At 35.8% G+C, this 16,051-nt stretch overlaps 1 protein-coding gene across 1 annotated transcript; it reads left to right on the forward strand.

Annotated features, from left to right (window-relative positions):
* The first annotated feature begins 660 nt into the window (after positions 1–660).
* On the forward strand, positions 661–15,512 carry cs (citrate synthase). The gene is made up of 11 exons (XM_028010403.1): positions 661–836; positions 3,678–3,728; positions 3,943–4,050; positions 4,597–4,662; positions 5,574–5,705; positions 6,750–6,938; positions 7,130–7,329; positions 10,245–10,374; positions 12,029–12,130; positions 12,272–12,481; positions 13,526–15,512. Exons 1-11 carry the CDS (start codon positions 786–788, stop codon positions 13,694–13,696), a joined length of 1,410 nt encoding a protein of 469 aa, XP_027866204.1. The 5' UTR covers positions 661–785; the 3' UTR covers positions 13,697–15,512.
* Positions 15,513–16,051: the final 539 nt, after the last annotated feature.

A 16,051-nucleotide genomic window follows, 5' to 3' on the forward strand; every position in this document is an offset into this window, starting at 1 on the left:
TTGGTTTTAAGTCCTATTCAAGATTAAAAGAAGTGGATTTGTGAGTTTTATTATCAGTGTAATAATTATACAATGAACCGAAATAAAAACTTAAATATATATATACATATATAAATATACAAAACACATTTTCAAATTGTAGATATTGTACTACATATTTACATCCAGTCATAAACTCATTTGTTGCATCTGCATGGTGAAAAGTTGGAAAAGGGGGATGATTATATAGGTTCAACTAATTTCAGCCTTAGTCACCAAATAAATTGTGTATTTGGGTGAATTGTGTATGCATGGTATGTAAATGGGAACTTCATTTAGACTCAGGAATATTATATTCTGAATATGTAAGTACTACCTTTGTTTTGTTTGTGTTTTTGTCTTGGTGGAATGTCTGAAATAAATTAAACAATTCAAAAATTTAATTCAAAACCTGTTCGTAGAGATCTAAGATAAGTTAGCCAAAGGTCTTTGCCGTCTCTGTCCAGAGACTATGTAAGTGGAAAAATGGACAGACCATGGTTTAAACCTGTCGTCACAACGCAAGGATGACCCAATCCAATCACATTTAGCTTATCTCTACTTTGACCAATCACGCCCAACTACGTCATTCTACCAATCCAGCGTATCATCCAATCAATACAGCGGGGAGTAACAGGCCTGAACCCTTCTTCAACCTTCTAGTTTCTGGAGGGGCACCTTCAACCTGGTCCGCGGTGCACTGGCAGTGGCTCCATTTGTTAGAAAGAAAAAAAAAGAAGTAGAAATAACACTTTGATATAGACACAATGTCCTTCCTGACTATCAGCAGGCTAGCGCCTAAACTTCTCAATTCAAAGGTAAGACGATAAGAAACACACGGCGTGTGGTATTTTTGTCCAAACGGCTGACGTTATCTTCGAGCTAGCTTTCGGTTAGGCTGCTAACAATGCTAATAGCTGGCTAGCTGGCGATAGCTAGCACAGCACTATCAGGCACAGTGTGTACTACACTTTGAGGAACTTTTATGGGGTTGTTGCGCAAACATTGTCAAATATTTTAACAGTAGTTTTCCCTTCCTGCTTTTCCATAATTTGGTTGTGTAATAGGAACTCGCGTCTTGTTAGCAAATATTAGCTTGAGGGAGGTTTTCTTGTAAAGCTGGCCTGCTAAAGTCTCACCCTGGGCATGTTTCCTCAGACCGTCATACCTCTAAGCACTCTAAGAGTCAGTTTATTCCTATTAGATGTTTTAATTGTTTACATTACCATGTATTTGCCTTTAGACTGATTTTTAATTTTGTGATTATCTCTCTTCCCCGTTGACCTTCACATTAAGATTAATACTTCAGCTGTGTCTAATGTCGTACCAGGATAAGGTCTGTAGCATACCGTACAGGAATCTAATAAGCAGTGCTGCAGATACATGTGTTTTTCCTTGTGTGCTCATACTCATTCAAAGTAAACGTGGTAGGAATACACTCTTATCTGACTTATCTGTAATTTGAGAATGGAGACATGTTTAATAGTTAATCGAGTATCTTATTATTTTAACAGATGAAGTTCTGGAAAGCCAGCGGTACTGCTGCCAGTTTGTGATCAAGTACTCCTAGTTTAAACCTTTCAGTTACTACAACCGCTCTGTCCCACCCTAATGACATTCCAATGCAGACTTTACCCGTATTTCTATGTGTGTCTTTCTACTGAAATATTTACAGTATCTTTACAGATGGCTCTCCTTTAAGAAAATAACTTAAAGGAGTTACATTCTCCTTTAAGAATACAGCTGGTGACTAAGTAGTTATATTCCCACCTTGCTGGGTCTGGTGTCCTTACAGATGAAACTGACCTCTGACACATTTAACTTCTTCACTTATCACCTGTTATCTCAGCTGATAAAAAATATGAGTTGACCTTTTTTCTGTAGTTACATAACATCTTATGACTTCAAGCTATGACCAAAAAAAAACCTTATGTGAAACACTTTTAGTCTAGAATGACAAAAAACACTTGTGACTCTCTTTATTAGAAGTGCATTTTGGGTAGAGGGGAGAAGGAAGTGTTTTAGAAGGCAAATAACAAATTTCAAAGATTTAATACATTTTTAAAAATTGCTGTAGATATGTAGATGTAATTTTGAGTCAAAAGTTTACAAGGTTATCTTTGTATCAAATTATGTCTCTGACATGTATTATTAAACTCAAAAAAGTACACTGAATGAAAAAAAATAGTATTTTTCAGTATCTAACATGCTAATCAGGGGAAAGTTGTCCTATTTTGATCTCATTCCAATTGATTGGTGCATCACTAATTAACCAGCATCCAAATATCATTGACAGGGTTTCAATTCTAAGCCAGATTGTTTTGTTGGTAAACCATAGAAAATGCTAGTTGCTGACAGTTGAGTGTTTCTTTTATTTTTATAAACACTACCTTTTGGATGCTGACTCTTAACCTTTCTGTGAAATGTAATTTCTCCACTTCTCTGAGTGAAACTATGGCTCCATATACATAACACCTAGTAGAGATATTGCATTTTTTTTCTCTCAGCTGTGTAAAGAGTGTGTAGTGATGCAAAAACCTCCCTTTTGTTTTGGGGACCCTTGGCTTGACCCTGCTCAGTTGGGTTCTTGTGGGGGAAGCAGAGCACTTTGCCATAGTTTTTCCTCATCTATTGTTACATTTGAGAGTCTAGTAAACCCTTGGATAGCTTATGCTTGCAGTGTTTTGTTGTAGTTTTTAAATATATCCTTTCATTATTGTATACGTTTTTATTTTTACAATAATATTGCTATTTATATTATTTTACATAAAGTAATCTGATATTTGCCTCTTAATAACAAAAGTCATTGTTTCAGCACCAAAATCATTGATTAATAAATAGTGTACAAGATGCACACATTTGATAATAAATGATTAATAAAAAAAACAATACGAGTTATAATTTATATCAACCCAATTTATCCATAAATGACCCTTAAAACGCAGCGGTAGAGAAGAAAGTTGATAAACAGAAAAATATATGAAGGTTAACAAAAGATTAAAGGAGGCAAACAACATTCGGTCATAACATCTCATACTGAGTTGAAAGTTTGAAAAACAGCATAAAATTGGGGAAAAACTACAATTTACAAAAGAGGCACAAAATGTAGTGTATTTTATTATTCAAGTCTGGATTAAAAACAGCTTGTAGGGAATGAAAGTAACTTTAGAAATGCACTATCTGTCTTCTAGAAGTAGATTTATTTATTTAGTATGAGTCTGATTATCAGAGATGAAATGTTCAGGAATCATTATCTGATTTTGGTCGTTTCCTGCTGTTTATAATGATCTAATTTGACAAACTGAATGTTGGAAAGTTTTACCTGCCTGCTACATTAGTATGGCCGAGTTAAAAATAGAAACCAGGATCGATAAAGTACATAGTAGCTATTTGATTTGACTACGTGCTTTTTTAGCAACCATCTAACCACAAGTTAGATTATTAATCTCATTTATGTTGTGTGAAACATTCAACTAAACTCTGGGAATACATTTGTAGTTATGATGAGCTGTAATTAGCTTTTTATTTTTAATTTAAGCCAAAAAAAAAAAAAAGAGTAAGCTTTTCCATAAGTTTTTATTACTTTGGAGATGTTTGGTTTCAGATGATGGAAAGTTGAAATTTATATTCAGTCTTTCTACTGCTTGTCTCATTCACAGAATGCCACATACTTATTTGTGGCGGCTAGGAATGCTACTGTATCAACAACAGTAAGTATAAATATTTTAACTGTCATCACTCCTCATTTGTTTTTATTATAATACGTAAAACACTTTAAAAACAAGTAATGGCATGATACTACCAGCCTTTGTAGCTCTAAAGTGTTGAGAACAGTCTTAACCTTTGTTACTTTTGTGTTTTAGTTTAAAATAAGAGTAAATAAAGGCTTTTGTTAAATGAATTTTGCTTTTTTTTCCTCTCCAGAATCTGAAGGATGTGTTGGCAGACCTCATCCCAAAAGAACAGACCAGGATTAAGAACTTTAAACAACAGTATGGCAAAACAAACATAGGTCAGATTACTGTTGACATGGTGAGTAACAACCCTTTACATGTTGTATTAAATAAATATGGATGTAGATAATAAAGGAAATGTTAAGAACTTTTTGTTTTTAAAAGTAGGAGAGGGGTGGAGATCTGAGTCGGTATATTAATTTAGGAAGGTCTGTCTCAGCTTTTGACCAGGACAGACATTAATAATGCCCTGGCTGCAGCACATAATCCATTTAGTCCTGTCCTGGCTGGTTTACTGTGTCAGGTATCACTGGGCGGTCATCTGCCTCTGAGGTCACAGTATGAACTGATTCCTGCCAACACAGGTTTCTGCTGAGTGACTCCAAATCTCTGCAGATATCAAACAAACATGTATAGACTCAGAAATTTACAGCACTGCTATAATGCTTGATGACGGTTTCCAGGTGGATTGCAGAGGAATTTATTGTCTTGTGGTTTAGTTTTATTTCTTTATAGCAAGTTTACCTGTTTTTATTTTTCTTTTAATGCTGGTGATTTTTTTATGTTTAGCTTAAGTTTTCCAAACCCTGTTGTAACATCATTTTGCGTTATGATTATTTAACAGGTCTATGGTGGGATGAGAGGGATGAAAGGTCTGGTATATGAAACATCTGTGTTGGATCCAGATGAGGTAAGTTGGGTTTTTTTTATAGTACAGAACATTTCAGAAAATGAGTGTCATAGAGGTGAAAACCTGTTATTGAACAAAAACCTTTTGTTTTGACAGTTTGACATGTTAAAATGTCTTTAGCTGATCAATTGGTCCTAGAAATGCTGTTTGTCAGGCCATACTGGGTGAACTGCCCAAACAGAAAAAAACATTGTTTTTTTATTTTGTTAAAAGTTAAGTTAAAAGAAGAACTATGCTGAATTTGATATTTGGAAGCCCTATAGAATCATCTCAATAAGTGTGAATGTTGTCCATGAATCTGGTTTATTGCAGTAATTAAATACAAAGTGACACTTGTACAGACCTATTATACATGTAGAAATATAATTCAGCTATTTATTTCCCTTTCAGTAGTATGGAGAACAGTTAATGGAAACTAAGAATGTAGTTTTTAAGAAAATTTCAGTATTACACAAGATTAATTTAGAAACAATTTATTGACAAGTGCATCTGCTGTGTGTTACATTTAAAACTTAACATCTCAACCAAGCCTGTTACAATTAATCAATTACTCACATAAATTAAAATTAACTCAATGATTTGCATTCCGATTAACACTTTTTTGAAGGTCAATTTTGTTTACAGACACTTCATAAACTATTTTATTTATGGTTTGCGTGTGTTTTTCATTTCCTTTTTTATTTATTGGTTTTGTGTTTTATTTTGGACATTTAAAATGCCTGTGAGAGGGCGAACTTGTCTTATACTATTTCCAATATATTACTTGAAATGTTTTTAGCACAATCTATCATCTTGTGACGAGCCTAATCTCAAAATTTTTGTTTAAGAAAATTTCTTGTTGAATATTTGTTTTTATTTTTTTCCACATGAGTTCATTTGTGTCTTCTGTGCCTATGCGTGTTGGTGCGCAGGGCATCCGTTTCAGAGGCTACAGCATTCCAGAGTGCCAAAAGTTGCTGCCTAAAGCTCCAGGAGGTGAGGAGCCACTGCCTGAAGGCCTCTTTTGGCTGCTGGTAACTGGACAAATCCCAACAGAGGAGCAGGTGAGAAAGATGCTGTTGATTTGAACAAAAAGACTCTGGCATGCTAACTAGTCAGCGTCCAATTTCCTAGAGGTACAAGTGACGCCTTAAGATCAAGCAAGAATAACAAAGCTGTTTATACAAAGACATATATTTGGTTCATCTATAATAACACAGCACCTCACTGTTAATGCCTGGAATTCAAATAAGAAGCAACACATAATGAGTGCATCCAACCATAAAAAACAGGAACCAAATATAAACAGAAAGGCTTTTTTAAATACACAAATAAAGTATGACTCATATTTAATGGTTGCAGTAACTTCTTCAGTATAGACCACTGTAAGCAGGCACAAAGCATTTGAATGCACTTCCTTTTTGTAAGGCAACTGACTAATTGCGAATAGCTTTCGATTGATTTTTGGAGTCTAGAATGGGGATCGAGATAATCATTACGAAAGTTGGAAATGCTTTTGATCGGATCTAGTTGTGATAGATTTGTCAGCAGTTGATTCACTAGGGGTGCGACCCCGATTTCCTTTATTTTGGGAGATCAGTGATTAGTCGATGCTTACATGTGAAGCCGATCTTATCCACCCATCTTATCTACTTCAACAAAGGTCTGAAAATCAGCCACTGTCCTTTTCTGCTCCCTCATGAGAGGTTTGACTGACAGACCGGCATACCTCGTCATGTTTCTAGTTAACGAGTCACCATCCTGTCACCAAGTCAGCGACTTTCTTGATGGCAACATTTCAGACAAAAACATTGGCAGGTCAGGCATTTTAAAGATCAGCAATTGGCCAGAAAATTACAATCAGCGCACCGCTAGTATTTTTATAAAATGATGTACTTCAAAAACTGTTCCAGAGATGGCCCTTCTGTCATTGCACTTTGACCTACTGTTCAAAAATTGAACCCTGAGTCACTAAGATTTTATTGCTTCAACTAACCTCTTTGAACAATATCAATACAGTTGATAAGACGGTACTGTTATCTGATTGTAGTGTTGGCTTTCAGCTGTTTGAGTTATGCTGTTTTCCTTTTTTTTTTTTGCCCCTGTAGGTAAACTGGGTGTCCAAAGAGTGGGCAAAGAGAGCAGCACTCCCTTCTCACGTTGTCACCATGTTGGATAACTTCCCCACAAACCTGCACCCCATGTCTCAGTTCAGTGCTGCCATCACGGCTCTGAACAGTGAGAGCAGCTTTGCCCGGGCGTACTCTGAGGGAGTGCACAAGTCCAAGTACTGGGAGGTGAGTGTAAATCTGCTCAACACTTCCTGTCCTGATAAACAGTGGCTCTGGGACTGAGTGCAATATAGCAAACACTTTTGGTGAAGTGCCACTAATCTTGAAGAATTTTTCACAAAGTTTCTGTCCAATCATTTACACTTTATTTGGTTAAATGGAAAGTGAAACTCAACCGTTTCCGTTGCTTTTCTTAGTTCGTCTATGAAGACTCCATGGACTTGATTGCCAAGCTGCCCTGCATTGCTGCTAAGATCTACCGCAACCTTTACCGTGAAGGCAGCAGCATCGGCGCCATCGACTCCAACCTGGACTGGTCCCATAATTTCACCAACATGCTGGGCTACAGTGATGCCCAGTTCACCGAGCTAATGAGGCTCTACCTCACCATCCACAGGTGGGAAATCAAATGTCTTCATGCATCATAAACCTGTTTTTTTTGTTAGATTTCAAACTAACAATGGTAGCTTTTATGGTGTAAGTTCTGAATGTGGCATATTGAAGTTGGTTGCTGTGATTAGGTCTTTTTAACTACTGGTATTTGACTCCAAATTTTTCTTTGTGACAAAAATTAATAAGCAGAACATCAGGACTGAGGAGCTGGGGTAGGCTAACCTTAGTTATCTTCTCTTCTTCTAAAGCTACTAGCTTTTTTATGCATCTTATGTTTTAATAATTTTCAGTAGTCTCTAGAAATATTTAATGTCTTTCTAGATCTTCTTCAACCTTTATATAACCAAGATAAAAACTTTTAGAGATAAAAAAAAAAAAATCATTTACAAGAGTATCTTAGTGAGTGTCAGTAGCACAATTACAGCAGTTACTTACAGATGCACACTTTGACTACACAACAGTATCATAAAAAATTTGAAAACATAGATGTGTAATTATTTTAAAAACAATGACATACAGACTATGTATCTAGTAAATCTTTTAAAAAGAAACTGGCTCGTACAACTGAAGTTCATTCATTTCAGAACAGTTTGTTAGTTTACAGTGGATCAACATTCACCAGGATGATCCACAATCCTGGACAATGTTGAGCATTTTAGATTTTGGAACATATATGCTATAAACCACAACGTTTCTGTTTGTAATTCCTAACAATGGCTTCGATGAGGGCCATTGGTCATTTATGGATAAATTGGGTTGAATTGTCCCTCTGGTCAGAAAATAGTTAGAATGTCGATTGAAAGCAAAAATACAAATTACTCCTGTCAATAGAGTTAAAGTATGAATTTACGCGGCCGGCTGAGTTGGTTTCTGTACTGCGATTAATCTCTAGTGAGTCATTCAAAGCAAGTAGCGCGTTGCCAAAATAACACACTCACCGAACTACCTTTGGGTCAGGTACCTGATATGTGACCACACCCTCATGCAGTCACCTGAGGCTGTGGAAAATATGAACACCTGTAACAAATAAACGGCTCTTTCAGTTTAACAACATTCAAAGACAAAACTCAACTTTTAGTTCTGGGTTTAGTCTAAAAACAAACTTCCTCCTCTTCAGTTCTGTGTTCTAGAATAGATTTATACCCGCTTTGTCTAATTTGGCCTTATTTCCTGATGTGGAAACGCCAGCCGAGGTAACTATATTAGTTATTTAAAAAGGCTCCAGTAGTTGAATAGCAGCTTCAGGAAACATCAACTTCCCTCATGATCTTATCTTTGCAAAGAAGCTCAGTACTTTCATTTCAGGTCATTTACTCAACCTGCAGCGTTTTCCCCCCAAAAAGCTTCAAATTCAGTTGGATTTGTAAAATAAAACCCACACGGGGAAAAAACTTATTTTTTTTTGCGACTGCCTAATGATAAAATATTACTGGAAAGAGATAAATTAAGCCTACAAGATATTTTCAAGCAGAACATTCCTTTCGAGAGCAAGTTCAGGTAATTTGGCGAGAGGATTCAAAAAGAAACAAATATCTAATGATTATTGTATTAACAACAAGTAAAAAGATTATTATAAGACAATGGTTTTCACAGGACAAACCAACCTTAGATGACTGGATGGATATAACATGTATAAAATGGAAAAAGTAACAGATTTTCTCAATTACAAGACCTAAGAATTTAGTTTATGGTGGCAAAGTTGGGTAAACTATGTGACACTAAGAAAATTTAAATTTATTTTTAATGACTAACTTCATAATCCACTCTTACAATAGACACACCTATCATTGTTGAAAAATGTTCTTCTAGTTTGTGTATTTTTCTACTTATTTCTTTCCACTTCTTACTATTATATTTTTGCAATCTTTCTCTGGCTATTAGAGTTGTTTTATTCGTCATAATACACAGGTCTACTTATCTTCTCAAGTATTGAAATTTGCATTATCATATAGTGACTGTTTTGTAAAATTAGCTTCACTGGGAATCAATAAATCAATCAAGTTTATTTATCTAGCATATTTTAACAACAAGACAGTTCAAGATTATAAAAATACAAAATCATACAACACAGTCATCAATTGAGGTATTATTACAATTTGTCAACTGCCATCTCATCAAAATGTTTAATTTATGTTTCAAAATTAACTCTAATCAGGTGGGGTTTTAACCTTGATTTAAAGGAACTCAGTGTTTCGGCAGTTTTCTGGAAATTTATTCCAGATTTGCGGTGTATAGAAGCTGAATGCTGCTACTCCATGTTTGGTTCTGGTTCTGGGGATGCAGAGCAGATCCAGAAGACCTGAGGGGTCTGGATGGTTGATACAACAAAAAAGATTAAAAAACTAAAGTTAGCGTTATGCGGTTTATACAAATTACAAATTATTTGGAAGAAGTTTATGTTTTCTCTGTTTTGGTGTCCGGTTTACAACTGAAGAAATACATCAGTCGGTGCTTTAATCAGTGTATTGATTTTGAATACAGTTCAGGAAAAATATTATGTCTGAGTAAAAGATGTAATCTTTTCAGGTTTGAAAATCTACTGTTTCTGAAATTCAAGAGTTCGTAGTCCAAAAAAAAAACCCACAAACTTCTCTATCTGTCCGTGGTCGGTTTGCTGTATGCGGCTCTGAGGACAGTCCTAGCACCAGGTTTGATGGCAGCTGGTGGGCGGCCGGTCGGGGCGTCACGTTTTTTTTTTGTGGGCTCTAGTGTCCCTTATATGAAAGTAGGCTGACAGGAGAGGGAGAAACACATGCGGCAAATATCGTCGGGTCCGGGAGTTGAACCCGCGATGGCCACTTCGAGGACTCAAGGCCTCCAAACATGGGCCGTCCTATGCCACCACACGGCACGCCCCCGGCGCCACATGTTTGAGGTGTAGTTTCCTCCTGATGATGTCGTTTCTCTTTTTTCCACCAGTGACCATGAAGGAGGCAACGTCAGCGCCCACACCAGCCACCTAGTAGGGAGCGCCCTCTCTGATCCCTATCTGTCCTTCAGCGCAGCTATGAACGGTCTGGCCGGTCCGCTCCACGGCCTGGCCAATCAGGTTTGTACATGACTCATTATCATCTCAAACTAAAGTAGCCTTTTCAACCTGCTCTGTTTACAAACCCTGTTAGCAAATTTATAAACATACAGAGAGGTTTCCTCCAGAAAACCTGCTAAGCCTGGTGGTTGGGCGCTAGGGCAGTCATTCACCCAACAGCCCGTTGTGTTTTTGAGTTAAAAAAATGTTTAAAGTTAACAGAAAATTTGAAAATTTCACTTGATAATTATGTTATTGGAAGCTTGGGAGATTAATGCCTGAACACCAACTATAAAATCTTAGAAAATGCAAACATTTTAAAAAGATTTAAATAAATAAGCAACGCTTAGCTTGGTGGGGGCACAAGGAAAGCCTGGTGGCCCGCCAGGCTTATAATACACTGGGGGAAACCCTGGACCCTGAAGATGTTTAGCTTGGAATCAAATTCTTTATTAGTACAAAATGTTTTTTGTTTTTGTGTAAAGAGACTTTTTTCTTATTACTGAAATAAGTAAGCCCTAATAAACCTAATGCATAAGTAGACTGGGAATGGAATCTCAGAAAAACTGCTATAATTAATACTTTATTCCTTCAGATTTAACTTTAATAAGTGAGTAAAGGTTGCAATAATGTTTTACTTGTACTAAGTATATTGAGAACAATCCCATAGGGCTTTTAAAAATATTTTTTAAAGACTGTATAAATTTATGTATTTGTTTTAACTTTGCACATTTCAGGATTTATTTCTATGGACTTCTCTTGCTATATGCTGAAGGAAATTTAGCTTTTTATTTCCATTTTAACCAACAGTAAACTCTTTTGTCGTGGTTCAAACTACCTACCTTAGCGTTATTAATTTTTATACTTATTTTATTAAGATTCTAGTGTTTGCATGTCATTAATCATTAGCTAAGTTTATATAATCCTCATTAATTTAATGAAGATTCTCCAGTTATCAGGGTTTGTACAGGTGCTTAAAATCCTTTAAAATTATTTAATTTCAAGGTTTTGAAAGTGTTTGATTTGTGTATAAAGTCCTTGAAAGTGCTTGATATTCAAACTACAAAGTTTTGAAATAAAGTGAAATCTAGAGTTTGATTTAAAGTTTACATTTGGAAAGTGTTGTTTACAATTGAAACCACATATTTAAAGATCATGAAAAGACACCGGCATCTTTTTCTCACTTTCTAAAGTTACATCAAACCAAATTAGTTTTTTGTTTTTTTTGTTAGAATTACAAAAATTTTATCTATTTGCTAAATACAGTAAAACTTAGTGAGAAGATATTTTGAGATTTTTTATGACTTTCTCAGCACATTCAAGTGAGTAGGGCATCAAATTTTATTATTTTAGTTTCTTTGTCTCATCTGTGCAATATTATCCCAAGACATTAATGACAGTAATAAATGATGTCATAAAATAGTGAATTTAAACTGGCTTCTGTAGTTTGTTTGTTTTTTTCATCTCCTAAGTCCAGTGCTGGAAAAGTTTGAAAACTGACCTTGAAAGTGCTTAAAAAGTGCTTGAATTTTACAGTGAGGAATGTTTTGGTTTTCAGAAACAATCCTGGCATTTTACTGTAGTGCTCACCTCACTGTGTTATACTAATAACGTAATGATATTCATGAAATGGATGGAAACGTAAATAACTTGTTTGGTTTTTTTTCTGTTGCAGGAAGTGCTGGTGTGGCTGACGGCCCTGCAGAAGGAGCTCGGAGGAGAAGTGTCTGATGAGAGGATGAGGGATTATATCTGGAACACACTCAAGTCTGGAAGGGTAAAAATCAAACCCAAACATTCCCACTCAGCCATGACTTTGTTTGCATCGACATCCAGTTAAAGTCAAAAGCCCTGCATGGAGATTGTGATCTCATCGGTTGTGTAACGAGGCGTGTCGCATTTTTTATTTTTTTTCTAGGTGGTTCCAGGCTACGGCCATGCTGTCCTAAGAAAGACTGACCCGCGTTACACCTGCCAGCGCGAGTTTGCCCTGAAGCATCTGCCAAATGACCCCATGTTTAAGATGGTTGCCCAGCTTTACAAAATTGTACCCAATGTGCTGCTGGAGCAGGGGAAAGCCAAGAACCCCTGGCCCAACGTGGACGCTCACAGCGGAGTCCTTCTGCAGGTAAGATTCTGTCCACAGCGCCTCTCACTTCCTCACAGTTAGCCATGTTACACCTATGCCTGTCACAATGATCAATAAATCATTTAATCGCATGATAAATGAAAACAAGCTTAATAATTTCTATTGGCATGATTTATTGTTTTTCTCTTTCTTCCAAAAACTGGATGGTAAAGTTTTCAGTTTGATGTTTTATCCTTTTTTTAATCCTTTTTTTAAAAAAAACTATCCTTTTTTTTTTCCTTTTGAAGGACAACTTTGTTGTTTTCTTTATTTATCTTTGGTGTTTAAAATGTCTCGGGTTAGAACTTCATGCACAAACCTATTTTTGTCATATATAAAGTGATGTAATTTGATATAGTATGGAAGCTTATAGAACTGTTTGAAGTGTTTTTTCTTTGCACTCTTCTTGTCAATCACATATTTTAAACAGAATATTTACACTGTAAAATGACTTCTGAATCAAATCACTACACACTGAAAGATTCACATTTCTACAATAAGTACTACATAGATAATATCATCTTGTCACATTGACCAGTCCCTCCATGATTTCCCAATTGTTTGATTTTTTTAATTTTCTAATTTATTTGTTTATTTTGCAGTCAAAATCACTAATTAACTGACTAACACTGCAAAAACACAAATCTTTATTAAGTATTTTTGGTCTAGTTTCTAGTGCACTTGAAATAAGACAAACTAAATTAAAAGTAACTTTTCAGCAACATATATAGGCTTGTTTTAAGTAAATAATTCCTTACTTGTTCTATTGGCAGGCAAAATAACTTATAACATGGGGAAAATGTCTTGTTATAAGTTAAATTATTTGCCAGTGGAACAAAAACTTTTTCATCAAAATTAAGTAATTATGAAAAAACAAGACTCTTATTTCTTGCTAAAAAGTTAACTGTAGGTTAGTTTTGTCTTATTTCAAGTTTACTAAGATAGTAAACGATAGAAATGAGATTTGGTGAGATTTTGTGTTTTTTGCAGTGAGCTATGGCGGCCATATTTGCTATACTCAGTCTAATTTCTGTGTGTGTGCAGTACTACAAAATGACGGAGATGAACTACTACACCGTCCTCTTCGGCGTGTCCCGTGCTCTCGGCGTCCTCGCCCAGCTGGTGTGGAGCAGAGCCCTCGGCTTTCCCTTGGAGCGCCCCAAGTCCATGAGCACAGATGGACTGATGTCTCTGGTCGGAACCAAATCGGGCTGAAGCGACACCTCAGAGGAGCTGGAGGTTGGCAGGAAGCGTGAGACCAGGCGGAAACATTGGAAGGCAGACACCAGTTGACCCCTTTTGTCATTTCTAACCCCAGGGATTTATTGGGATTCAAAGAGACAGTACGCTTTTAATGGTATTTCACTAAAGAAGGTCCTTTTAAATTGTCACACCGGTAGTGCTGAACTGCGTTTAGTTAACCACTGATAAGTTTCCCCCATCATGTCTGCATGTTTGGAACTTGAGAGCAACAAACTTCAGACATCCACATATGTAACCTTGAGTGGACTCAAACTATTTTTCCAGTCCAAGTCTGCGAGCATTTGTAAGATTTCCCCCTGAGCGATGCCTGCATGGTTCACATTGAGCACCAAGTCTGAACTTTGAATAGGCAGTGGCATTCAAAGGGAATTGTGGGAGTGAACCGCACTTTCTGGATATTTTGCTAATCTTTTCTCAACTTTAAATTCTTTTTGTCTTTTAAAAAACACACATCAAATAGCAATGTTTTTGTTCTATGCAATCTTATTTTCCCTTTACATGTAATTGGTGTGTTTCACTCCCACATATGAACACTCCAGTTTAAAATAAATTAATGAAAACGGTCCTAAGCAGTAACCCGATATGTAATCTATTGAAGATGTTTAATTGTATAAGAATCAGTTAAAAGATACTGCCCCTTTAAATCTTTGATCGCCCCTGTTTTCTCCTGCTTGTATTTTTTTTCCTCTTTTAAATAAATGACCTCGGTTACCTCTATGATCAAAATGCCTGTCTGCATAGAAACATCTTTGTTTTTCCTTTTTAATATTTCAGCTTTTAATGAGTTTTAACTGAAGGCGTCTTAAGATGAATGTACGCAAACAGTACAACAAAAAAAAACAATTTGACTGAAAACGGTGTTGTAGTTGCCTGTAATAAATCCTTAAGAGCAAGCTTGGGATGATAGGGAGGCTTTATAGTTGTCTTTAACTACTATAGAGTAGTTAAAGACTAGAAGTAATCCACACAGGAGAGCGCTTTGACATCGACTACTCCAAATAAACGAGCACTTGCTTGATTGGGTTCCCAAATTTGTAGCCGTAGAACCTTTTATCTGGGTTGATTGTGTACCTTTTGTGTTAAAAATGTAAAGAGAGTAAGTAATCTACACGTTCTCATTTTGTGGTTTTATTTATACTTTGTGTACATAGGTATATATATGTATAGCTTGAATGTATGAGCTCCATGCGATCACCTGCTTGTTATAACCACAATGAGTTCCACAGTTTATCAATGATGTAATAATGGCGTCCGGTTCCACTGGCCACCGTCTCATTCTGACAATGAACAAAAAAAAGAAAAACTGCAGCTATCTTGTAAATACAGTTTCTTGCTTAGCTGGTGCTGGTTTCTTTTTTCTCTTTTTTTTTTTTAAGTTTCAAGCTTGCTCTTAAGTTCTGGGTTTGTCAACACTCCATGTTTGTGAAGTTTCTGTTCCTGCATATATTTTTCTTTTTCCCCTAAAAGCTTTCAGTTGGTAGTTCACACAGGCGTTTGATTCAGTACCATCAGGATTAATCAGACGTCTTGTTTTTTTCTTCTTTTCGTGTTCTTCCATGGTTTTGGCTGGTTGTTGAGATGCGGTTATTTTGATCGTAGAGGGTTGCTAAGGTTGTACTTAACTGGGCAAAGTGATTGCAGGTGGTTTTGTTGGAGCGATGCTTTAGGGGATTGAGCCAAACGGGTCAAAATGGGCAAAACAATAAGCAAAAAAAGCGATTGTTGAAAAAGCTAACAAAAAATGAAAAATAAAGGTTTTTATTAACTTTTTTGTGTCCTTTCTTTGATTTTCACATGAAAATTTGTGGCCCTTAAACAAATTTTTTTACACGTTACAACTACAAAAATTCAATGTATTTTCTTGAAATATTTTATGTGGTAGACCAACACAAAGTAGCATATAATTTTGATTTAGAAAGAAATGGATGCATGGTTTTTAGATCTTGTTTTTACAAAAAAATAAGCATTTAAATTAAACTCCTAGTTAATAGTGCTTTAGTAAGCCATATTTTACTGTACTAACAGCAGCATAACATTGCATAAGATTTTATGCTAAATGCTTTTTTAGCTCAAACTCCTTCAGATTTTATGAACAGCAACATAAATTCAAGTTTATCTCAATTTAGGCTAAATAGAAATACTACAGCTTAGTTTAGGTCAAACATGCTTTTGATTTAAATTAAATTTAAAAAATCTTTTAATTAGGGGAAATTTGTAGATTCTGATGACTGGAAGGATCTAGCAGCCAGTATTACAGCAAATCTGAAGAAGCCTCTGACTAAAGACACTTTTATAACCGTGCCAAGA

The sequence above is a fragment of the Xiphophorus couchianus genome, chromosome 24, assembly GCF_001444195.1.
Source record: "Xiphophorus couchianus chromosome 24, X_couchianus-1.0, whole genome shotgun sequence".
NCBI lineage: Eukaryota > Metazoa > Chordata > Actinopteri > Cyprinodontiformes > Poeciliidae > Xiphophorus > Xiphophorus couchianus.